The following is a 25817-nucleotide window of genomic DNA, read 5'->3' on the forward strand; positions in this document are numbered from 1 at the left end:
TTCTCACCTATGTTCTGCCTGAGGCCACCTTATATGAGCTATAAAGCAATATGCAGGTGCCTGCTACTTATACTGGGCTTAGAGATTCCCAGGCAAAGCTAAGCTGTGAATCTAGTCTGGTTGCTGCTAGTGCTGGGGCCACTTAGCAAGAGGTATGGGAAGCTAGTTGCTCACTGAGGATGGCTGTAGCTTGTTTGAGAGGATTCAGGATATTTTGAAGCATGAGCCAACAACAATCATTCATATGGAAAGGTCACTGTTAACAGTTTGGGTGGGCCAATAAATTGGGTGGGATGGAGTCTCAGAGGATCTCCAGAGTCAGGAAAACTATGTTAGCTAGGTTGATGGGGTCTCAGTTATGATACCCACCTTTTGGCTCTGTGGCTCTGTGGTGGGAGGGTTCAGAAAAGGGATAGTAGCTCCTGCTCACTTTTTTTGTCTGGGGGAAAGATGCCCCCTAGATCTTGCCTTGATGCCAAACACTTCACTTCCTCCCTGTTTGCTACTGGTGCCTTTCAAGCTGCTACCCTGGTGCTGAAGCTCATAAGGAGTGAGTCTGAGTAAGTCTGTGAATGGGTTCTTTAAGAGGAACTGCTTGGGACTCCAACCAACAGTTTCTTCCACCGACTCAATCCCTGATGGTTTTTGCAGCTAAAAGTTTTGGAGACTTATCTTCTTGGCACTGGAACTCTGAGCTGGGGTGCTTGGTGTGGGGCTGGGACTCCTTTCTCCTGAGATATCCCTCCTGAATTTTTATCCACCATTCACGGGTTACAACAACCCATTCCACATCTCTGCCCCTCCTACCAGCCTGGATGGATGGGATTCTTCAATTTCATCATTGTTGGACTTCCATTCAACTCAATTTCTGACAGTTCTGAGTGATGGCTGCTCTATATTTTAGTTGTAATTTTGATGTTGTTGTGTGAAGAAGTGAACTGTGTTTACCTACGCTGCTATCTTGACTGGAATTTCAGGAAAAGTTCTTGAAGGAAATTAAAAGTGCTACTCCACTGAACACATGAACAATAAGAAAGTGAAAAAGCCTGACTGCATCTGATACATAAACATTTTCAGTGGTCTGGATAGAAGCCTAAACCAGCCACAACATTCCCTTAAGCCAAAGCCTAATTCAGGGCAAGGCCTTAATTCTCTTCGATTCTAGCAAGGCTAAGAGAGGTGGAAAAGCTGCAGATGGAAAGATTGAAGGTTTGTTCATGAAGTTTAAGGAAAGAAGCTGTTTCCATAACATGCAAATGCAATGTGAAGCAGCAAGTGCTGATGCAGAAGGCAGCGAGTTACCCAGAAGATCTAGCTATACTAAACCACAAAATTTCAATGGAGACCAAACAGATTTAGATTAAAGAAAGAGTCCATCGTCCTGGCTGGTGTAGCTCAGTGGATTGAGCACAGGCCTGCGAACTACACGATCGCGGTTCGATTCCCAGTCACGGCACATGCCTGGGTTGTGGGCCAGTTCCCAGCAGGGGACTCACGAGAAGCAACCATACATTGATATTTCCCTCCCTCTCTCCTTCCCTTCCCCTCTAAAGATAAATAATAAATAAAAAAATCTTTAAAAAAAGAAAAAAAGAAAGAGTCCATCTAAGACTTTCATAGCTAGAGAGAAGTCAATGTTTGGCTTCAGAGGTTCAAAGAACATGCTGATGCTCTTCTTAGGGGATGATGAAGCTGGTGACTTTAGTTTGAAGCTAATACTCATTTGCCATTCTGAAATTCCTAGAGCCCTTAAGAATTATGTCAAATCTACTCTGCTTGTGCTCTATAAATGGCACAACAAAGCCTGGATAACAGCACATCTGCTTGCAACATGGTTTACTAAATATTTAAGCCCTCTGTTGAGACCTCCTGCTCAAAGTAAAAAAGGATTTCTTTCAAAATATTACTGCCCATTGACAATGCATCTGGTCAACTCAGAGCTCTGGTGAAGGTGTACAATGAGATAAAGGTTGTTTTTGTGCTTGTTAACACAACATCCTTCTGTGACCCATGGATCAAGGAGTAATTTTGATTTTCAAGTGTTATTATTTAAGAAATTTCATAAGACTATAGCTATCATGTATAATGATTCCTTTGATGAACCTGGGCAAAGTAAATTGAAAACCTTCCAGAAAGGATTCACCATTCTGTATGTCATTAAGAACATTTGTGCCCTGGCTGGTGTAGCTCAGTGGATAGAGCACAGGCCTGCGAACCAGGCAATCGCGGTTCAATTCCCAGTCAGGGCACATGCCTGGGTTGCAGGCCAGTTCCCAGCAGGGGACACACCAGAGGCAACCATACATTGATATTTCTCTCCTTCTCTCCTTCCCTTCCCCTCTAAAGATAAATAAATTAAATTAAATTATAAAAGAACATTTGTGATTCATGGGAAGATGTCAAAATAACAACATTAACAGGAATTTGGAAGAAATTGATTCCAACCCTAATGAGTGACGTTGAGGGGTTCAAGCCTGCAGCAGAGGAGGTAAATACAAATGTGGTGAACATAGCAAGAGAACTAGAATTAAAGTGGGCCCTGAAGATGTGACCAAGTGGCTGCAATTTTATGATAAAACTTGAAACAGAAGAGGCATTGCTTCTTATGAGTAAGCAAAAAAAGCTCTTTCTTGAGATGGAATCTCTTCCTGTGAAGATGTGAAGATTGTTGAAATGACAAAAGGTTTCGAAAATCACATAAACTCAGTGGATGAAGCAGAGGTTTTTGAAAGTGACTCCAACTTTGAGAGTAGTTCTACTGTGAGTGAAATGCTATCAAATAGCATCACACGCTACAGAGAACCCGCTTGTGAAGTAGTCCATCAATGTGACAGACTTCAGTGTGTTCATTTTAAGAAATTTTCGCAGCTACTCCACCCTTCAGCAGCTACCACCCTGCTCGGTCAGCCGTCGTCATCATCAAGGAAAGACTTCTCACCAGCCAAAGGATTATGACTTGCTAAAGGCTCAGGTGACAGTTAGCATTTTTTAATCAATAAAACATTTTAATTAACTTAATTTTGGTTATGCATTATTAATTTTGTATTTTTAGTATTATGTCTAAAGAATTAGACATTAATTATGTCTAATACCACACCACAGTATAGTGTAAATAAACTTATATGCACTGGAAAACTTAAAAATTTGTGTGACTTGGACTTCTGCCAAGATGGAGGCGTAGGTGGAAACACTGTGCCTTCTCCCACAACCAAGTTTGAATACAACAAAGGTTTGGAGAACAAAGACGCAGCCAAAGAACAGTAAATTGAACTATACGGAAGTCCAACAACAACGAACCATTCTACCGGATGGGTAAGAGGGGTGGAGCCAGCAGCAGAGCAGGGTCCGGCGGCAAGGATCCCCGACCCCAGGTGCCCAGGCATCTGGGGTAGCACCGGCGGACCCAGTGAGGGCTTGGGATGGCAGGAGTGAGAAGTGAGACAGACCTAGCAGCCCCCAGCAACAAACCCAACAGCGGCTGACCACGGTCGCACATTCTCCAGCAGTGGGACGAATCGTGCGGCCCGAGGTGGCAGCGGGAGGAAGCAAAGGGTGTTCATCATTGCCTTCCTTTGCCCCCCCCCACATACAGCATCACAACCCAGCGACTGGGTCACCCAGCCCTGGTGAACACCCAGGGCTCTGCTCTTCATATGTAACAGGCACAAACAATCCAAACTATGGCTCAAGAAGAACTCAAAGCCCCAGAGCCCATAACTCTAAGTGACCAGGAAATAGTGAAACTCTCAGATGCACAGTTCAAGACACTGGTGATCTGGATGCTCACAGAACTGGTTGATTATAGTCACAAATTAGAGGAACATATGAAGGCCAAACTAATTGAAATGAAGGGGAATGCACAGGAAACCAATAGTGATGGAAAGGAAACTGGGACTCAAATCAAGGGGGTGGACCAGAAGGAAGAAAGAAATGACCAAACAGGAAAAAGTAAAGTTACAAGAATTCAAAAAAATGAGGAGAGGATTAGGAACCTCCAAGACATCTTTAAATGTTCCAACATCCAGATTATAGGGGTACCAGAAGAGGGAAAGAAACAGCCATGAGTGGAAAACGTATTTGAACAAATAATAAAGGAGAACTTCCCCAGTCTGGCAAAGGAAACAGACTTCCAGGAAATCCAGGAAGCTCAGAGAGTCCCAAAGAAGTTGGACCCAAGAAGGAACACACCAAGGCACATCATCATTACATTAGCCAAGATTAAAATGAAGGAGAGAATCCTAGAAGCAGCAAGAGAAAAGGGGACAGTTACCTACAAAGGAGTTCCCATCAGACTGTCAGCTGATTTCTCAAAAGAGACCTTACAGGCAAGAAGGAGCTGGAAGGAAGTATTCCGAGTCATGAAATCCAAAGACCTACAGCCAAGACTGCTCTACCCAGCAAAGCTTTCATTTAGAATGGAAGGGCAGATAGAGTGCTTCTCAGATAAGATCAAATTCAAGGAGTTCATCATCACCAAGCCCTTATTATATGAAATGTTAAAGGGACTTATCTAAGAAAAAGAAGATAAAAATAGGAACAGTGAAAGGACAGCAAACACACAGTTACTAACAACCACACCTAAGACAAGAGCAAACCAAGAGGACAGCTAGATCAGGAGCGGAACCATAGAAATGAAGATCACACAGAGGGTTAGCAACAGGGTAGTGGGAGGAGGAAAAGTGGGGAGAAGATACAGAAAATAAGTAGCATAGATGGTAGGTAGAAAATAGACAGGGGGAGGGCAAGAATAGTAGGGGAAATATAGAATCTAAAGAACTTGAGACACGTGGGCATAAACTAAAGGGGGGAAGGGTGGGGGAGGGGCGTGGAGGGTGGAGGGGATTGAAGGGGGGGAATAGAACAACTGTAATGGTATAATCAATAAAATATATTTAAAAAATTGTGTGACTTGCTTTATCGTGATACTTGCTTTATATTTCAGTGATCTGGAACTGAACTGAAATTTCTTAGGTTTTCTTATATATACGAGGTCTGTCCAGAAAATGTCCAGTCATTGTTTATGTAATGTTTTGTGCAACATCGATGTAACCTGGCAGCCAAAGAAAGTGGACTGGACTGCACATGCATGAACAATGACAACTTTACTGTACTAGTCAGCAGGGGCGGTAGATGCTGTTGAGTGAGCAGGTGTGCTGCATGGCTGTTGCATTTAAAATGACTGAGCAGGCAGAGCAACAAAAACAGGCATCAAGTTTTGTGTTAAAATTGAACATTCCTCTGTGGAAACTATTCAGATAATGCAGAAGGCCTCAGCTATGAGCAACTGGTGATTGGCAGCCTCATCACAACAATGACAATGCAACCACTTATGAATCACATCTTGTACAAAGTTTTTGGCAAAACATCAAATCATCTGGATGACTCAGCTCTCCTACAGCCCAGATTTAGTGCACTGGTACTTGTGGATTTTTTTAAAGCTAAAGACATCTCTGAAAGGAAAGAGATTTCAGACTGTTGATGAGATTCAGGAAAATACAATGGGGCAGCTGATGGCAATTGGGAGAACTGTGTGAGAACTTTGGAGACTGAGGCATCATTGTCCTATGTACAATGTTTCTGTATCTTGTATCTTCTTCAATACATGTCTCTATTTTTTATATTACATGCTAGATACCTTTTGGACAGACCTCATACATTATATACAATGTATTATATATAATATATAAATATAAACATTAATACACATATAAATACTATATTTTTCTATAAGACCCAGAGTTATATTTTTGTTTTATTTATTGTCTTTCTCATTAGTGAGTTCCCAAATGAGAACTCAAAAAACTTCCCAAACTGTATAATATAAAAGTTTATTCTGTTTTCTTAATAGAAAATAACAAGGAAGAAAATATAAGTATGATCATTTGTTGCTCCTGGAAATCTATCTTAATTGTAGTTTATAAAAATCAATCAGCCCAAATTCATCCACTTGGTATCCTTAATCATCTAAAGATCAGAAAGTCAACAAATCAACAGCCTCCAAGCAGTTAAAGAAATGCTCTTGATTCTCAGGAGAGCCCCTCAGACTCACTCAGTCATTTATATTTTACACCCATTTCTGACAAGTTTGGCCAGCCCATAGCACAGAATAAAAATGCAAGGTGTGTATCGTTAACTCCCATTATCACCACCCCCAAACCACTGCATTCCCTGCCAGCAGAAGTGGCTGCATGGTGCGAGCTGTCTTTCTCGTGACCCCAGACACAGCCTCAGCCCAGCTCCCAGACCTTCCAGGGCAGCTGCTGGGAGAGTGCAAGTGAGATGACCCTACTGGCTGTCTCTCCCATGGGGACTAGAAGCCTCAAATCTGGGATATTTTTCCTAGAGAGAGAGAGTGCAATTTGAGTGTCCAAATGATATTAACTGCAATGAATAAAAACATGTCAAATATTTTTAAATCCATGAGTTTATAAAGATGCTTTGAGAAAAATCACCATTACAACTATACTAATACTTATTCTGAAAATAGATAAATTATGGGGGAAAACTAAGCTTTTACCTTTCCTATAAAAGATTCTTCTCAAATGGCTAATGTGAAAACAATTTCTTCAATGGAGAACATATTCACTGACACATCTGATAAGGGACTAATATGCACAACATAAAAAATAAAACTCAACACCAAAAAAATCCAAAAAATTCAATAAAAAAAAGGCAAAGGACCTGAATAGACACTTCAAGGAGGACATACACATGACCCATAGACATATGAAAAGATGCTCAATATCAGTAGTCATCAGAGAAATGCAAATTAAAACTATAATGAGTTATCACCTCATGTCAGTCAGAATGGCTATCATCAATAAATCAACCAACAACAAGTGCTGGTGAGGATGTGGAGATAGGGAAACCCTAGTGCACTATTGGTGGGAATGCAGACTGGTGCAGCCCTGGGAAAAACAGTACAGAGTTACCCCCAAAATTAAAGCTGGAACTACCTTGTGACTCAGAGATTGTACTTCTGGGAATTTATCTGAGAAAACTCAAACCACTAATTCAAAAGAATATAAGCACCCCTAAGTTCATTGCAGTGTTATTTACAATACCCAAGATTGGACGCAGCCCAAGTGTCCATCAGTACATGAGTGGATAAAACAACTATGGGACATTTACACAATGTAATACTACTTGGCCGTAAAAAAGATGAAAATTTTATGTTTTGCAACAGCACTGATAGACCTGGAGAATGTTATGCTAAGTGAAATAAGCCAGTCAAAGAAAGACAAATCCCATGTGATTTCACTCATATATAGAATCTAATGAACAAACTGAACTAACAAGCAGAACAGAGACAGATAGAAAACAGGCTGACAGCTCTGGGGGTGGCAGGGGTGGGTTGGGGGATGGAGGGACCAAGCAAAACAGAAAAAGGACTCACAGACACGGACAACAGTGTGCTGATTGTGGGGGCTGGGGGAGATAGGTGATGGTGGAAGAGGGTCTAAGGGGGATAAATATTAATGGAAAAAGTACAATAAAAGTTAAAAAATAATTTGTTCAGCTAATAAACGCATACGTGATGATAGGCTTGAGTGCCCTCACTTTGAACCAGTAACCAAAAAATGGCTGTAGGCAATGTTAAACAATAGCCTCTAAAGCCATTTGCAAATGGCTGATGGGACACTTTATGATGGATGGGCCAGGTTGGCAACACCAGAACTTCTGAGGAACTCAAACATCTCAAAAGAACAAAAACCAGCCACCACGTGCCCCTGGTGTGGCTAGTAGGAAGCATACACCGCTGCCAGCAGTAGCTCCTATTCAATGTTCTTGCAAAAAAATCTGAATCTGACCAGGCTCCTAGGCCGAACCTACCTGTTTAAGGAAATACAGAATCACATGAAATGACACCATGGTGATACCATCTGCAAAATCCAGAATGTGAACAATTCTACAAAACAAAGGATCTGGTTTCCTCAATAAACAAATGGCAAGAAAAAGCCCCGGATTAGAAGATAAAGTGAGGTCACAGCCAGGCATGTGAAAACCAGCAAGCAATGAGAGGCGACAGCAAGAAAGAAAACAAAACTGATAAGGAGCCATTCCAGCCTTTGAAAAGGCGTTTCAAGGGGCAGTCGTTTGGGGTCAGGGCAAACCCGCATCACTAACCCAGCTCTGCCCCAAACCAGCCCTATGGTTGCCCCAGGGACATGTGTCTGTGGAAATGTGACCCTGTCACTAAGAAAATGTCAATAACTATCTACGAATATGTAAGAAATATATAGCAATCCATAGTTTGCAAAGATTTCTACGAAAAATACAGAGCTTTGGGAGTTTGATTTGATAAGTTTTAACTATACAGAAACAGAAGAAATTGAAATCTCGTGGACTGTTGGTGAGAATGTAATATGGCACTGCCATTGTAAGAAACAATATGAAAATTTCTCAAAAAATTAAAAACAGAAGTGTCATATGATCTCGAAATTAACTTCAAAGGAATTGAGAGCAGGGTCTTGGATGGATGGACAGGTTGGCAGGGCCCAAAGTGCTGATGAATCTTGAATATCACAAACAGAACAAGAACCAGCTACTACATGTACATGTTCATAGAAGCATTAGTCGCAATAGCTATACATGGAAGCAGGCAAGTGTTCGTCAACGGATAGATGAACTAGTAAACTGTGGGACATGCATAAAATAGGATATTATTCTTTGAAGAGGAAGAAAATTCTGATGTGCGCTACAACCTGGTTCAACCTTGAGGACACTAAATGAAATGAGCCAGTTACAAAAGACAAATATTCTGTGATCCCACTCTATGAGGTACTTAGAGCGGTCCAAATCATAGAGACAGAAAGTGGGATGGTGGTTGCCAGGGGCGGGGAGATGTTGTGGTTAAGTGGATATGGAGTTTCGGTGTCACAAGACGAAGAGTAATAGAGACAGGTGGTGCTGATGGTTGCCTAGCGATGTGAATATACATCATGCCACTAACTGTACACTTAAAATGACAAATTCCATGTTATATGTACTTTACCATGATTTAAAAAATAGGAAAAATTGTGTCAAAAATTATTCACATGGCTAGGAAGATTCTTTTCCAAACAACCAGGAGTTCACAGTAAACACTCCAACTAGAACATAACCAAAATGAGTCAGAGTCTCACCTGGGCAGTTTTACTAGACTAATCACTCACAAAAGCAGGTACATTTCCAGATGAAGGAAATTCTCCTTCATGAACTCTCGGAATTAAGGAAATTCAGCAATATTTTGCAAAGAAAATGAATGTGACGTGTTTGTGCCAATGCTGATGACAGATACCTTCCATTCCCCAAAGGAGGTGCTTTTGAAAGTCTCTTATGAGCTTAAAACTGGAATCTACATTTAAAGGGACCCAGAAGAAAGCAAAAATATTTGTACCTTAAAAAAAATATCTGTGTGCAGTGAAACTAGTTGTAGTATCACCAAAAGTTGAGCTTGAGATAATGCCATTTGGATTGTAAACAAAAAGGTTCTCACACTGGTTCTGAGATTTGTATAATAGTCGAAGCACCCCAGCAGCCCGGGGGGACCCTCGGCCTGATCAGCGTGCAGTGCCAACAAAGCGGGAGACCGGTTCTGGGCCTGCTTTCCGACAGTCAGGGAGAAGTGGGACTCTGTGTGTGTGTGCGTGTGTGTGTGTGTGTGAGAGAGAGAGAGAGAGAGAGTGTCAGACATTTTCTGAGTTCCTGAAATGGAAAAAAATGTTTAAAGAGAGAGAAATGAGATTTGGCCCCATCACCTGTGTGAACTGACACACTTAACCACTGAAAAATCATCATAGACAATATGTCGAATTAAAGGCTTTCCCCAAGTAAAAATAAGAGAAAATATGTAAAATGACAGACAACAGTGAAAGTATTTTAATAACGTTGGGGAGGCAGCATAGTGTTGCTCTACCTGGGTTCAAATCCCAATTTTACCTCAGTGTGACCTTGAACAAGCTAATAATCACACCTAATTCATTGGGTTTTCATGAAGATTAAATGAGATAATATAGGTAAAGCCCAGAGTGGATAATTCTGTATATACTCAGTAGTTATGGCTATTTCTATCACTTCTAAGGGTGATATCCCCTGTGTCACTTTTCTATTTTATTTTCTATGCAGTCCATGTCTAGAAAATAAAAAAATCTATCTCCCAAATCTATCACTTATAGCTCAGACCTCTTTCTTGAGATCTAGATTGTGTTTTGTGTGTGTGTGTATATGTGTGTGTATGTGTGTATTTTTTTAAGGAAAAAACTCTGAGGTGCAGTGAGAATGAAGCTGGGACAATCTACTACAGAGCTAAGCTTCTGCAGTGGAAATGGACCTAAAACACTGAGAATATCTTCAGAATATACAAACGGGAGCAGCCCCAGTGGAGACTGTCTGACCAAAGCAAAAGTGGGGGCTTACAACCTGTAAGGAAGACGACACATACTTAGGTATTAAATATCTTTAGAACCTGTTCCTTTTAATATCTTTTACAGGATAGGGCAAACAGTGGTTTTGTTTTGAACTAGGTGTTTTTCCACTATTAATGAATGTCCTCTGGGCACTGGGAGTCCCCTGGAGCATTGTATTCCCTGTTCTCATTGAACCAAGGAAGTTTAGGAAAGAAGACAATTCCAGCAAAGCATGACCGAGGACCACGGGACAGAGGAAATCCGTTGTTCTCTGAGGGTGTTCCTGAGCCCGCCTACAGGCCGGGAGGAGAGAGCAAGCCTGCCTCTGGTAGGACGTGAAATCTTTGGAGGTGGCTGCGGCACAGAACGTAAGGCGGAAAAAGAGAGGGGGAGCGGAGAAATGAGCAGAGGACCTGGCAAGCACCCTAAAGAAAGAGGCTGGGCTTTCACTCTTGGCAACTGAGTGTAGCCGTTGGTTTCAACCAAGGGACTCCATGACCGGTTTCTCACACTTGAATGGTTGTGCTCCCTGCAGGATAGAGAAGGGAGGCAGGGTACAAATTAAGGGTACAAACCACTTGTTGGAAGTCAGGGGGACTGTAGCACAGGAAGTAAAATGGGAAAATGCCCCGGGTCGTATCGCCCTTACAGATTAACAATGCACCTAACCATCTAAGTGGTTCTGAGAAATCAGTGAAGAAAAAAATTTGTTTAACTTTATTTAACCCAGCCCGTCTAAATTAATTAACCCTGAAATGTTCTTTTCCCAAATAACCTCATTAAATCCCACGGAGCTAGTGTTTTGTAGACCGTTCTGGTAAATGATAGTGGAGGCATGTTGCACAAAGTTTACTGATATTCTTATGTGTACAAACACATTTTATAACAACAATAGTATCAATGACACTTCTGTTAACTCCTTGTCTCACTACCACTCACTACTAAATGCCTTGCAAACCAAATTACTGCTCCTGTCCTCCCCAGTGGAGGAGCTGCATTGTAGACCTGTTGTTGGGAGGAGCCACCTGTCCTCTACACTCTGAGGACCTGATGAATGTTGTATCTCGTATTCCCAGGGACACAACTGCATATTGTCATCTACCACACACACTCAAGAGATTCACAGACACTAAATCCCAGGTGAAGAATGCCTGCTCGAAAGGCACAGAAAACAATTCAAACCCGTTTCGTAATGACCAAAGCAACGGTACTCTCGAAATCCAAAGTCCCGTGCGTCTGGAGCACGGGTGGATCACACTGTGGGTCCACAGTGGGAGACAGCAGCCCCGCTGCCAACCACCTCTGGAGCCCGGGGTTGCCTGCAGCTCTGCCTCTGGCACGGGCTTCCCCAATTCCATTGTATGATTTGCCACATTGTTTGAAACTGTTCTGTGATGAATCACTGTAGATTTTCTTTTGGAATTCATGCTTTCAATTATCCTATTTAAACTCCTCATCAAGGAAGCTGAGTGATAGTGAAGGACTTTGAAGAACTAAAGTGTTGTTAGGAGAAAGAACACTACACTGACAGGTTGATCACCAGGAAGTTTTCCCAGCTCCATCATGAACAAGCTGCACAGTCCTGGAAAAGTCACTCTATTTCTGCAGGCTTCAGATTTCTCGGTTACGGAACGAGCGCAATAATGGCTGGCCTTTGTGTGTCACAGTGTTGCTGTGACAAACCAACAAGATAATGGCCACAGAAAAGTGTTGGAAACTATGAAGAAACTACATGTAAATGTAACAGAGGGTGATGAGGATGAGGCTGGACACATCTATAACTCTTATGAATGAGACTCATAGTTACTTATTTAGTAAGAGTGGTTGTTGGTTCTCACTTTGTTATGAGTCATCACCACTTGGGCCATGAATTCGAAGACAGCCTGAGTCCAAATTCCCCCTGGAAGGTATCTGGCATAAGGTCATCATCTATTTTGTAGTGTTGCCACTAGGTTGGTGCTGTTTAGTGTTGTGCCGTGACCCACAGTTGAATTATTTCCCGTAACTCTTGCTTTCTAAATTCAACTAAATCGACTTAAAAAAAATATCTTATTTGAATAAGTGCTCCATCATTTGGAATTTATTTTATTCATGACACTTCCTCATTACTTGCATTAAAAGCTTAGTCATTATCAGATAAGACACATTCCCACTACCAGTTACCTTCCTGAAGATAGAAGAAATAATACGGTCAGTTTCCCCTAGACGCCTGTCTTCCTGTTCAACCTCCACAGCTCTCTCAGGAGCTATGTCTGGGGCTGGTCCGAACACATTTATGTACAAATTGTGTCAGGGACTCAGAGTCCGCTTCCCACCTTGTTGCTGAACCCCGGTGGCATCCAACAGTTAGGAAGAACACAAAGCAGACATTTCCATCTCCACTTCAAAACCTCATATGGCTACTTGGGGATAAAATTAAATATATTTGAAAACCTTAAAATAAAACTTTTACACAAAGCAAAAGCTAGTCTCACATCATTTTTGTGGTATATAAGCCATATCAAGGAGACCACCTTATAAAAAAAAGTGTATGCTAAAGAATTCAACTGGAGAAGACTACATTTAAAAATAGAATTTGGGACTGTGACTAGATTCAGTCAATCCATTCATTTTACTAACATTATCTAACAATAATAAAAGACAATACACATTTACCAACAATAATAAAAGAAAATAAAAAAGAAAGCAAAATAATATGTAATTATACCTTGAAAGGAATTCAGTGAAGGGTATAGGGAAAGAAAAAAGGAGGTGAGGGGCCCACTTTGATTGGATGCCCGGAGAAGGCCTATCTGAGGACATGACAAGCTCAGAGCTGGGGAGACGCGTAGGCAGAGGGGAGAGCGGCTGGAGGAGCGCAAAGGCACGAAGCGCCGGGCAATCCGAGGAGCTGCGGAAAGACCCCTGTTGGAGTCCAGCCAGCGGAGGAGGGAGACGGGGTGCTCAGACATTGTTAGGCCTGCCAAAACATTACATTTCAATCCAAATGCAAAGGAAAGCTTTTGAAAGATTTTAGGCAGAAAAGCTAGTGGATCCAATTAACTATTTAAAGGCAAGAGAGGAAAAGAGAAGGAGTGGCTGATGAGTGGGTACTACGGTAGGCCAGAAATGCTGGTTATCCAGACTTCGATGGGGGCAGTGGAGGAGAGAAGTGGTGGGAAGGACTGGAAAGCAGATGGGAAACTGGGGATGAGGCAGTGGGAGAATCAGGGATAACCCCACCGTATCTGGCTTGAGCAAGTGAACAGGAGGCCACTAAGTGTCAGATCCTGTTCAGGGTGAAAGATGACTCACCAGCCACCCAAGCATCACGCTCCGCCTCAGGCTGTACGAGTGGGTGCACTGCTTTAATGCCAGCAGGTGGTGCAAATGATGAGTTGAGGTTGATTCTAACCATATTCTTCCCTGTGTGTTTGTTAGCTATCCAGATTGTCTTCTTTCGCCACGTTGAATAGAAGATACGGTCACCAAAAAGGGACATTGCAAACACATTGTGCCTAAAAAACAACAGGGAAAAAAACCCATAAAGTATGGCAGAATATTTCTTCCTGGGCTTATTAAAGTTTCGCTTCATTTCAGTTTATTAGCTGAATTTTAATTACGTATGTTTTCAAATTTTTTTAGGTTTAGAAACAAATACTAAGTTTAACATTTTATGTGGTCATAATCTGAAGTGATAGGATATTATTTCTAGATCCAAATTCATTGTCTCATTCCTTTGCTAATCAGCACGTAAGTGTGATGGAAAGAAAATAGGAAAGAAAATAGGAACAGAACAAGACTTGTGGTTTTGTCCATTTCACAGGACTAATTTCTGCCTCTTGCCAAAAGCTGGAGAACTGGTTACTGGTAAGGTAACAAACCAAACATGTATGATCTCACACACCCATGATATAATAATTCCAGAAAGATTAACTATAACTAGCATGTGCAAACTTGTTGATGCCAAATACTCTGTTAATTATTTTTATTTACTAAATTTCACAATAACCCCAAGAAATAGTACTATTTTTAAAAAGATTTTATTTATTTATCTTTAGAGAGAAAGGGAAGGAGAGAAGGAGAGAAATATCAATGTATGGTTGCTTCTCATGAGTCCCCTGCTGGGAACTGGCCTGCAACCCAGGCATGTGCCCTGACTGGGAATCAAACTGCGATCGTGTGGTTCGCAGACCCACTTCAGTCCACTGAGCTACACCAGCCAGGGCAAAATAGTACTATTATTATCCCCATATTAAAAGAAACTGCGGATAAGAGAGGTTGTGTAACCTGCCTGAAGTGACTTGTGTGATAAATGGTAAGTCTGGGACCTGAACTCAAGACTCCAAAATCTGTCCTAAACCACTGTATCAGTTTAACTAGGAAAAGTACAATTGAACTATCGCACGAACTTCAAATGGCAATTGCCTTATTTTACAGCAAAACCAAAACTTACTGTGTAAGACGTTTGCTGAAACGGACAGAACCTCCGTCATAATCACAGGAACAAATACGAGAATCGCTTCCTTCTCTGCTGCGCTGGATCCAAAAGAGCCGTTTATCAAGCACATCCAGCGACAGGGCTGTTATTTTCTCCGACGTCTCTAACAGAAGCTTCACTTCGGCACCATCGAGATCTGCTCTGTGAAGGCTGCCGGCCAGCTCCGAAGACCAAAATACAAACCTGTGGGCAAACACATTAACCAGACACACGACTGAATGTAAGGTCGCTAGAATTTGCCAACTCTCTGTGTTTCAGCAGTCCCCAGATGTCTGCACAGGACAAGTTCAACTATTTTGAATGAAAATTCAATTCAACAAATGTTTATTGCCCTATCATAGATTTTCCGTGTGATTTCAAGTGAGAGGAGAATTTTGCTTCTACAGTAGGAAGCCATGGCAGTCAGGGGTGCTGTTTGCAGTGGGGGTCTGCCGTGGTTCACATCCAGGCAAACACCCTTTCTACCTATTGGACTATAAACGAGGGCCTAGGTCTCAATGAGAAGGTCCCTTTGAGTCAAATGTTGTGATTCTATGACTTTTCATCTGAAAACAGCAGAATTTACCTTTCTACTGGATCAACCGCTACATTTGCAGGGTATTTCAAGGTGCTTAAGAGAACGCGGGAATTGTTTCCTTTCATATCTGTTACTGTAATGATTCCTTCCTGTTGATTTGACCAAATAAGTTCTTCATTTATCCAATTTATTGCCATTCCTGAGACATTTTTCTCTATATTGCATACTCTCTGTAAAAACCAAATTTCAAAATTGTTAACATTTCCCCATTCACAACAAAATTGTTTCTACAAAAGCCTATTCTTTTAAGTGCTTGTCATCCTTACGCATTCCCAAAATTATTTTAATGGTAGGATAATCACAGCCACAGTGCTGTGAATATTTGTTTGGGTGCAGCAGTGTGGACCCTCCCACGTGAAGACTTCTGGGCATAGAATTAATAGCATGGCTTTGAAATGGAAAGTTATTCTGTACTTACTAAAATTAGGAAGCCAATCATAATGCATTAATAATGTCAACCATAGTAACAGTGGAATTTCGATGCTACCTTAAAGATTGTTTATTCAGTTCCATTTGCTAATAGGATCTTCCAGATTCTCACCTGAATCCAATTCCAAGCTTTACCAAATTCTGGCAAGATTCCCTTGGAGTCTGTGATCAGAACTCTGACGTAGACGAATCTCTCATTAGGGCCCCACTTTCCCTCTGTCCGCTCCTTCTCCATCAGGCCCCTCCCTTTCTACAATCCCAGTGCCCTTGCACATGACCTTATGACCCAAAGAGCAAGGTTTCTCTTTATTTTTCCTGGGCAGTATTTCTCCCTTTTTCACTCGAAAACCACCCAACCATAACCTCTGTTATCTCCTAATTCCATGGTATGCAGGTAAACCAGTCTCTTTTGGGGGTGGCAGGTGGGGGGTGGAGCAAAGCCTCAATGTTACCGGTTGCAGATATCCACAGTGTAAGTATTCCCACCATTGCTGCTTTCCAGCTGCTGACCTGACCACCCTGAACCCATCTGGGTAGAGATCTGGCATTCTCACGAGTCTATACTATGCCTACATCTCAAACAGAGTAATCTGGCCAATTCATTTAACCAATTGCTAATATATTAATATATAGTTCACCCAAGTAAATTGTTTACATTTTAATGGTTGTCCTTTATAAAGGAGGTTCTAACCCAAAGGTGGGAACGCCATAGTGGATTTTAGGCATCCGGCCAATCCTTTCCCAGCAGCTTGACATAAATTCACAACTATTTGACTTTTTTTCTTATTCAGTGACAGGAAACAGTCCAGATTCTTAGACTTAAGATTTTGAAACAATTCTACAGATGGCTGGAAAATAATGAGCAGCCATCCTTGTTGAAAGTGAGATTAGCAAGTATTAAAGATGTGATAAAACAGATTAGCACCTAATTGAAGCTTTTAGGGATAATTGAAAAGAGGAGGTTTAGTTTTAAAAAACAGTGGGCACTTTGTGCTGGGAATAAATGCTTAAGGTTTCTCAAATCACACGCTCTTTGTAATCTATCTCCCAGGAATAGAAAGAACATTGCTCCTGGGACTTCTTTAAGTGTTCTACCAGTTCAAAAGAAAGATTAGAGATCTTTCATATGTACTTCAAACAAAATACTTTATATCTATCTGCTTTATTTTTTTCAGAGTACAAACACCTTGAGAATACAAAGAAAAAAGATTTTCTCCCTAAATCTAAAATCGTTCTCCCTAAATCAGGTGCCTGAACCCCAACAGATACCCTAGATAGGAAAGCAGGCTTTCTCTGCCTCAGAGGATGGGCATTTGGGGGTGGATAATTCTTTGTTGTGGGGACCGTCCTGTGTTTGGTGGGACGTTTAGCATCATCCCTGGCCTCTGCCCGCTAGATGCCTAGCGCACCCTCCCTCCTCCGCTGTCCAGTTGTGACAACCAGACGTGCTGCCCAACATTGCCAAATATTCCCTGAGGGGCAAAATTTTCCCCAACTGAGAACCACGGAAGTAAAAAATAGTCATGCAAATAATCTGCTTTAACCATAAAATAGTGATCTGACTTCAAAAATTGACGTATTTCCAAAAGGACATTGACATCCTCACCTTCTAGTTTTGGAAACTTCTGAATAACAAATAGCATATTCATGGGCTTACTCAATAACAAGTCACAGATGCCGATTAAATAAATACCTACACGTGCTACACACACATTCAAGTTATAATGTAGTTTTCATTCATCTATATGTTATTCGTTAACTGCATCATGTCTGTCAGCTTATACACAAGTCCCTCAAATACTTGGGGAATTGACACTTTACCTCTTGCCTTGTCCCATTCAGAAAAACTCTTTGCAAAAGTTGTTTTTCTAAATCTACCCAATAGATTCTTCCTTTGTGGTAGTGAAAATCCATGATCACTGATGCACCAGCGTCTGCCACCAATTTGTCGTGATTGGTTCCTTCCAGGTCAATTCGAAAGATGCTATTTCCATGAGAAAAAATTAAGAAGGGTGCAGGACCTGAGTGGAAAGAAAGAAACTAAACTGTGTATATTTAATGATATTTTGTTTGATTCAGACAAAATACTTCCCCATGACAACTAACATGTGTACTATTAATTTTTAATTCTTGGTTTGATATTTTACATAAAGACTACCATATAGAGAATAAAGAGTTTCTATACATGTTCACAATTAACTTTGTAAATTACCTTCTCCGCAAATTGATTGTAAAAAAGGAACATTGCCAAATTATGAAAAAATAACTATTTGAAGAGAAAAGCACTTTCTTCTTTTATCTATAAAATGCTGTTTTATGTTTAAAAAGAAACAACATACAGTATTCTACCATGGAAATGGTCTATATGAATGTACGTTTTAATTACATAGGTTAGAAATATCACAGATATTATCATTTTCCAAATGTGTCCCCCCCCTTGAGCCTCACTCGGGAACAGAGCCTTCGGGGCAACGACGGGGAAGAAGAGGGTGAAAACCAGCAGGAAAATCTCCAGTGGGAGCAGCACAGACTGAAGCGCTGCCTGTGAAGGCTCTGAACTGCTTTGTCCCTGTTAGCACTGCCTGAAACACAGGGTGCTCAGTTAAACTTGGACTGTGCGTACACTGCGTGGGACATACTTACACTAAAAAATCATTCACTTTACCTGAAATTCAAATTTAACTAAGTGCCGCATATTTTTACTTGCTGGATCTGGGTGGAGCGCCTCACTGGATCTCTTGATTCCTGCAGGGCCTTGCAAAGCTCCCCAACCTGATGCCTGGGTCCTGTCCTGTTTCAGGTGGTAGCTGCGTGCCCACTCTGACTTCCAAGTACTTAACACCTGTGTGAGAATCTGACACCTCTCTTTGGAAACTTCAGCATAAATCACCAGCTGACTCCACAGAAAGCTTGCCTTGGATACTCCAAGAGGCTGCCAGGGAACTGTCCCGCCCCCTGTAGCCAAGTGAGTTTCCTTGGTCTCTTCTGTCTAAGGGTGAGGAAACTCTTGCCACTCTGCTTTCGGATAGCTACGGAGTCACTAGGATAACTGGGGGACTGGAGACAGTTCTAACATACTCGTGCTTCCCTGCCAGGCGCACTCCATTCTGTTTTCGCACTAGACTTTAATACATTTATATGACATAATACATGTATTTACTATTTCAAATATCAAGCAAGACGATGAATGAAGAACATTTCACTAAGGGATTGTGTTCTACAGTCAGAAAATATTAACTCTATTTTAGAGGATGTGTCAGAATAGAGGCACAAGATGAAGGAAGAAGTGTAAGATTATTAGAGTTTGAAATAGATGCCAGCATAAATGTCTGAGAATCAGCTCAAATCACTCTTCTCGAATCTTTTCCCTGACACCAACGCCCTGCACAGATGTGTAGGAGAGCCTGTGCCGCATGGCCACCCTGTTGTGGAATCAGAGGAATCGCAGAGGAAACGGAAAGGGCCTTGGGCTGAGAGCCAGCAGGCTGGTTTCCAGTCCTGGTTCCATTTGCTCCTCTGGGCATCTCATAGGACCCCCTGCCCATATCATTGGATATCTAAGGAAATAAAATTACGGGTGTGAAAATATATCATTAGTTGTGGGGCACTACACAAATGTGATTCATCATTGCTTATTCCCACAGCCAAGTTCTCACTAGTCAGGTTTGTGCCATGGTTGAGACTTGAACCCATGAACTAGAATGTCGGCATAGCCCCCCTCTCCCATAGCCATGTGCCGTGGAGAAAGGGAAGGCAACAGAAAAAGGTACCCTTGACCAAGAGCTAATTTGTAGGCCACCGATTGCTGTGAAGTCCTCTTTTTGAAATGTGTATCAGGCATTCTCTATTAACTAAATAAAGGTTCCCAACATATATTATTAATTTCCTAACACGTTTCTACATTGATGAGAGCAAGAAAATATTTTATGCATTGAAAAGTATAACTAAATGAGAGATTTCCAGGTTTAGAAAAAAAGAGAAGGGGCCCTGGCTGGTGTAGTTCAGTGGACAGAGTGCGGGTTGTGAACCAAAGGGTCACTGGTTCAATTCCCAGTCAGGGCTCATGCCTGTGTTGTGGGTCAGGTCCCCCCAAGTGGGGAACATATGAGAGGCAACCACACATTGATATTTCTCTCCCTCTCTTTCTCTTTCCTGACCCCTCTCTCTAAAAATAAATAAAACAAATATTTTTAAAAATAAAAATAAAATAAAATTTAAAAAAGAGAAAGGAAACATAATCTAAGCATTTAGTCAGAACATATATATAATAGGCACTCAAATTTTTTAAATAAACATGTTAACTAGTGGAGAAATCATTGTCATTTGTCTATTTGCCTGGGCTATTACCAAAAGGAACAAAGCCCAAAACACTAGCAGATCTAGCAAATTCATAGAAGCAGAGTTTATCCTATGATAGTTATTTTACCAGCAATAACAACAGTGACAACAGAGTTTCATCTCCTGACCTCATTTATCTATGCTATGACCCCAGGAGCTAGACAGGCCAGATTTGACTGCCAGTAAGTAAAAGAGAAAAGAGAAATCTGAAGAATACTTAGAGCCATAAAGCACAAACCATAGCATTAACTTCAGTAACTTCTCAAAGCACAAATAAAGAGCATTTATAAAACACTAACAAATACGAATTAACAAATTTTATCCTCAGATTTTTCCTATTCACTGTGAATCACAGCCTCTAGGCTTTATCATAGCCTCTCAGGACCAGACGGTCCTAGTCAGCAGCTCGTTCAGTGTTTCCCCAGACTGTTTTCTCCTGGGAGCCCCGCAGGGCACTGCATGTGGGTCTTTCCCTGGTCCTTCCCTTGAGAGTCCAACTCAGGGTGTCTGGGCTGAGGGCTAAGAATCTATTCTTTTGAATAGACACACATCAGGTGATTCTCACATATTGATGAATTTGGAAATCATCATCAATCCAGTTCGGATGAGGAAATTTAATAATGTTTCCCGAAGTTCCACTATTAGTTAGTGGCACAGTTGGGACTGGAACCCGGGTACCAACCTCCCAATCCAGTACTCTTTCCTGCTTTGGTCTGGGTTGTCCTAGGTCAGGATGTTACCACCTTCATTTCATCTATGTGACTGATTTTAATTCCACTTCCCTCAAAACACTGTTCATTTTTTCTACACTGTCTGCATCATTTTACGTAAACCAGGGCCTGGGCTGAGTATCACTATTTGTAGACATGAAATGTAATATGACCTAAAAGAAAATGAAAGACTGTGAATTAGGCTTGGTGACATAAGCACTATTCTGTACCGCCGCTGGAAACGATAAATAGGTTAGTGTTTTATCGGGCCTGTCAAGGACTATGAACAATGGCACGTGGTAAGTGTGGGGATCTGAATGTCAGCACGGTGTGCATGTTTGAACAGCTAAACTTTCCCACATCAAAACCTGCAGCATTTATTTTGGGTGCAGTTCAGCAAGAGGAAAAGTGCATAGAAAAACATTGTTTCTAAGGAATACAACCCAAAGACAGCAAACAGGTCACAAGAAACCAACTGGAACCTCTGACTTCTCAGCCTGGGGATTAGGAGGGGATCTTCAGCAGTCACACAGGAGCCCAGAATGTTCGGAGCATAATGAGGATTTTTATTAGTGACCACCAAGAACCAGGGCCTCCATGGCTCAAAGTCCAGTTACGAAAAAGCCGGCTTTGACTGAAGCGGGTGGCAGACACAGGCTATTATTTCACAACGGGCCTTGGTCATCTGCTCAGAGTCTACGGGAGTGGCTCCACACGGGTCAGTGGGAAAGAAACGGAATGCCTTCTGCAGGCCCTGGGGCAAAGGCTCATGGGAACTAGCTACAACATACCTGATGCTGACATCCAGGTTAACAAGAAATCTTAGTCTTCTCCCAGGCTGACTCTGCCACCTACCCTCACCAGCATAGGTTCCTGCTCTACATCTGGAAACAGACTGAAGACTCACAGAACAAAGAGTGAAAAGGGAGCTCGGGCCCTGGCCGGGTAGCTCAGTTGGTCGGAGCGTCATCCTGGACACCAAAAGGTCGTGGGTTTGATTCCTGGTCAGGCCACATGCCTGGGTTGTGGGGTGTGGCCCTTGTTGGGGCATGTGTGGGAGGCAACCAGGGATATTTCTCTTTGACATCTCTCTTTAAAATCAATAAACATATTCTTAGTGAGGATTTTAAAAAATTAGGAAGAAAGAAAGAAAGGGGAGCTCTGGATCTTCGGGATTCAATGACCCCATGAAAAAAGAACTTAAATGGATGGACCTGATGGCAGAAAGCCTCATGCCTTCTCACACCACCCCTCCTGAAGGCCCCGTGGGGGGAACTCGCGTGTTCCTACCTCTAGAAGGGCTGGCATAAATGATATCGTGGGTCTTGGGAAGTGCAGAAAGTTTTGTTTCACTCAGAAAGACTACCTCCATTTCTCTTTCTCCATCATGATACTTAAAAGGGCACACACCTGCTTCTCGAACCACCCCACCCTTATCAGCTCATTCACGGGCGTCAGAATTCAGGGCCAGTGAGGCGGAAAGATGCCAGGTGGTTCAGAAGTAATACGTTCAGAAAGAGCAGCCGGGAAATGTAAATTTAAATCTTAATTCTGTAAAGCACGCTCTGGGACTCAAGTTTTGCTTCCTGAAAATTGTGAATGAAGATTGCCACCCTGGAACCTGAGTGGCAGAAATGGGCCATCCAAAGCAGAAATAGCCCCTACCTGGCCCTCCTATCAACTGTATTCTCATTACCAAGTCTACCAAGAGGCCTGCTCCCAAGTTCTCAGGATAGTAACTGAGACTAGCAGGTTCTACACAGTTGGTTTTTTTCAACAGGACTTCTCAGAGCATTTAATGTGCTGTTACACATTTTGATTCTCCGAGAAGGTGGGTGGTGAATAGCCTCAGAAGAGTAATACCCAGAATTTGTGTGTTGTCTCTGGGGTCACACATGGAAAGCATTATTTCCTTTCATTGGGTCAACTACAGGAGGTAGGAGCTCTCAGCATCTTCATTTTACAGAAGAAGAAACAAGTCTAGAACAGTTAATTGTCATAGTCACATAATAATACCAATACACACCAATAATAACAAAGTGGAGGTTTAAAGCCCTGTCTTTCTGATTACAGATTCTAGCTTTACAACACCATGCTACTTGTCACAAATTGAATTCACCCGAAGCTCTTACTGTTCAGCGACCCACAGTTCAACTGTGTCAAGGAACCCCTTTCAGGAAACCCTGTTGTAGCGATGTTCACCATCAGGCCAGATTCTCTGTACCCATGTTCCAGGAACTGATTAGAAAGTGGGTCCCTTTGAGTAGATTCCTATAATTACATCCCCTGGATAATTTTATACTTAGTTCTGTAATATATTGCATCCCAATTCAACGTGTTCCCTGACTAATGGCCCCTTCCTCCGTCTTCAAAACTAGCAGTCTATCATCTTCAAATCTCTCTCGGCTTCCCTTGCCTTCTTTCTCCTTTGATGTTATTGCCTTCCTCTCATAAAGACATTTAGGACCCACCTAGATAATCCCAGATAATCATCCCACCTCAGATGGCATTCGGAAGTCCCTTTTACCCTGTAAGGTAATATTGACAGGCTCCAGAAACTAAGACGCAGACATATCCGGGGCCCACACTCAGCCTACCACAGCTAAAGATGTTCAGCACCTCTTCCTAGACTTATTTACCATCTGTATATCCTCTTTCTTGAGGTATGTGCTTAAATCCTTTGCCCACTTGTAAGTGGGTTATTTATTTTCTTGTTGTTGCAATTGAGAAGATTTTTTAAAACTATATTTTGGCTACAGGCCCTTTGTCAGATGTGTAATTTGCAAATGTTTTCTCCCAACATGCAGCTGTCTTTTCATCCTCTGGCATTGCCTTTGCAGAGCAAAAGGCTTCATTTTGATGAGGTACAATTTATCGATTTTTTGTTTATATCATTCTTTTGGTGTCATTCCTAAGAACTCTTTACTTGACCCCAGGACACAAAGATTCCTCTTAGGTTTTCTTCTAAAAGTTTTAGAGTTTTACATCTTCAGTTTAGATCTATGATCCATCCTGAGTTAATCTTTGTATAAGGTACGCACTTTAGGTCAAGGTTCATCCTTTGGCTCACGGATGCCTAACTGACCCAACACCAGTAACTGAAAACACCGTCCTTTCCCACTGAATTGCTTTTGCACTTCATCAAAGATCAAGTGACCGTATTTGCATAAGTTCTCTTCTGGACATTCTAGTCCAACTCATTAATTTATGTGTCCTTCTCTTGGCTAATACCACAGTTCACATAACTTAAAAAAAAACTAATATTAATGCAGTTTGGAAGAACAGTGAGCTATGTTTTAAGGTTCCTGTGCTATAGGGAATTTTTCATCTTTAGTAAACATGTTTGAATATCTCTTACTGTATTGGAATAAATTATGCTCAATTTTATTTAAAGACTATTGCTACCAGACTAAAATACTCTTGCTAGCCTTAAAGTATTAGTTTCCCAGATGGTACAGACACTCAGACACACAAACAACAAGACTCTGAAATCCATCTTCTGGGTTTTGCCACTATGTTCTCTACTCTCCACTGGGCATGCCCAGTTGGAAAGGTCCCACGGCCCCCAAAGTCCCTCTGCATTTCAAAAACTGAGATTATGCCTACCTTTTTATTAGTTTCCATTTATTGAAAAGATGGAATTTGACATAGAAATCTTAAAAATTAAGCAAAAGCTCCATCTGTTTTGATGTTTTTAGTCATTGATAAATATTATAGACAAAAAAGATATTTCACAATTGTATCTGCATCAAATAAAAAATGCTTCACTGGCTGTATGTATAAAAATCACAAAATAGACTGTTTAATTAAACCCACCAGTTATTCACAAATTTTGTTGAATTAGACTAGCAAATTTCTATCTTCCTAGATTTTAATTGGCAAATGCAAACTAACCAGACGGTATTTTATATTTTTATTTATTTATTTAAAAATCACTTTAATTCATTTCACATTACAAGCGGTCAGTCAGGCAGTGGAATGTGCTGTGCTATGCATTATATCACTGAGCTTGTAATTGCTGGCAAAAATATACATCTGTGCCACCATAAAAAACTGTGTCTGCTGCCCCTCATGTCTTACATCAAGTATAAAAAATTATAAATATTTACACCCTTGTCCTTCCCCAACATGAACACTCAGGGGTCCGGGCCCTGGGTAGCGGGCCAGCCAGCACGAACAAGGTCTACGCACAGGGAAGCCCCTGGGCCCGGGGAGTGCAGGACTACACAAGGTGGAGGAGACAGCTAAAACTCACGGGCTGTCGTTGCACCTTCAGGCATCCCGACTCTATAGGCACCCAAAAGACAAGAAACTCTGGTCCAAAATTTTCAGGAAAAAAGATGCCCCGAACATTTAAGAGCCCTTGTGCTCCCAGAGGGAAGACAAGTTAGGTGTAAGGCATTCAGAGGCCTCCGGCCCTGGGCTCTCTAGGAAGGGCCTGGCTCTTCAGTGGGCTCTGCTGCGTCTACCCTGGAAACTAGATGTTGCCCTGCAACTTAAGCACAAGAAATAAAATTAAAAGTACAGTATACAAGGTCATATAGGGAGGACATTTGGATTATACTCATTCCATTTTTATCATCTTGTTAAGTAAAAAGTTACTTAAACTATTTCCTTTGCATATAAATGAAGATTAGAAGTCTTGCTAGGCACAGATGTCTGCGACTGAGTCAAAGCACAATACAGAGATTTATGATGAAACAAAGCTTCAAGCTGAAGAAGCACCAGGGACCCATAGGGATCTCGGCCCAGGAGGCGCATCTCAAGCCAGGGGTGGGAAGAATCACACAGTGGATTAAGGAGAGGGCCAGAATGTCCGCAGACCCTATTCCTGCCATCCCAGGCATGTGATCCCTACGGGAGGCTGTCTGCTCAGTCCCCAAACCCATAAGCAC

At 41.7% G+C, this 25817-nt stretch overlaps 1 protein-coding gene across 5 annotated transcripts in view; it reads right to left on the reverse strand.

The window, feature by feature from the left end:
- Positions 1-25817, reverse strand: part of EGF (epidermal growth factor) — a 95710-nt gene that overhangs the window by 56852 nt on the left and 13041 nt on the right. For 4 of the 5 annotated variants that reach the window (XM_037031831.1, XM_037031832.1, XM_037031830.1 and 1 more), the window contains exons 2-5: positions 17696-17895; positions 15434-15615; positions 14824-15051; positions 13683-13885 (exon numbers count right to left, since the gene is read on the reverse strand). In XM_037031831.1, coding sequence (XP_036887726.1) covers positions 13683-13885; positions 14824-15051; positions 15434-15615; positions 17696-17895 — 813 coding nt within the window. Of the gene's footprint in view, positions 1-13682; positions 13886-14823; positions 15052-15433; positions 15616-17695; positions 17896-25817 lie in introns of those variants that run through there. The other variant, XM_037031834.1, reaches the window with a different exon arrangement.

This window comes from Sturnira hondurensis, unplaced genomic scaffold (assembly GCF_014824575.4).
Source record: "Sturnira hondurensis isolate 20B ecotype Veracruz unplaced genomic scaffold, ASM1482457v3 Scaffold0021214, whole genome shotgun sequence".
Lineage (NCBI taxonomy): Eukaryota > Metazoa > Chordata > Mammalia > Chiroptera > Phyllostomidae > Sturnira > Sturnira hondurensis.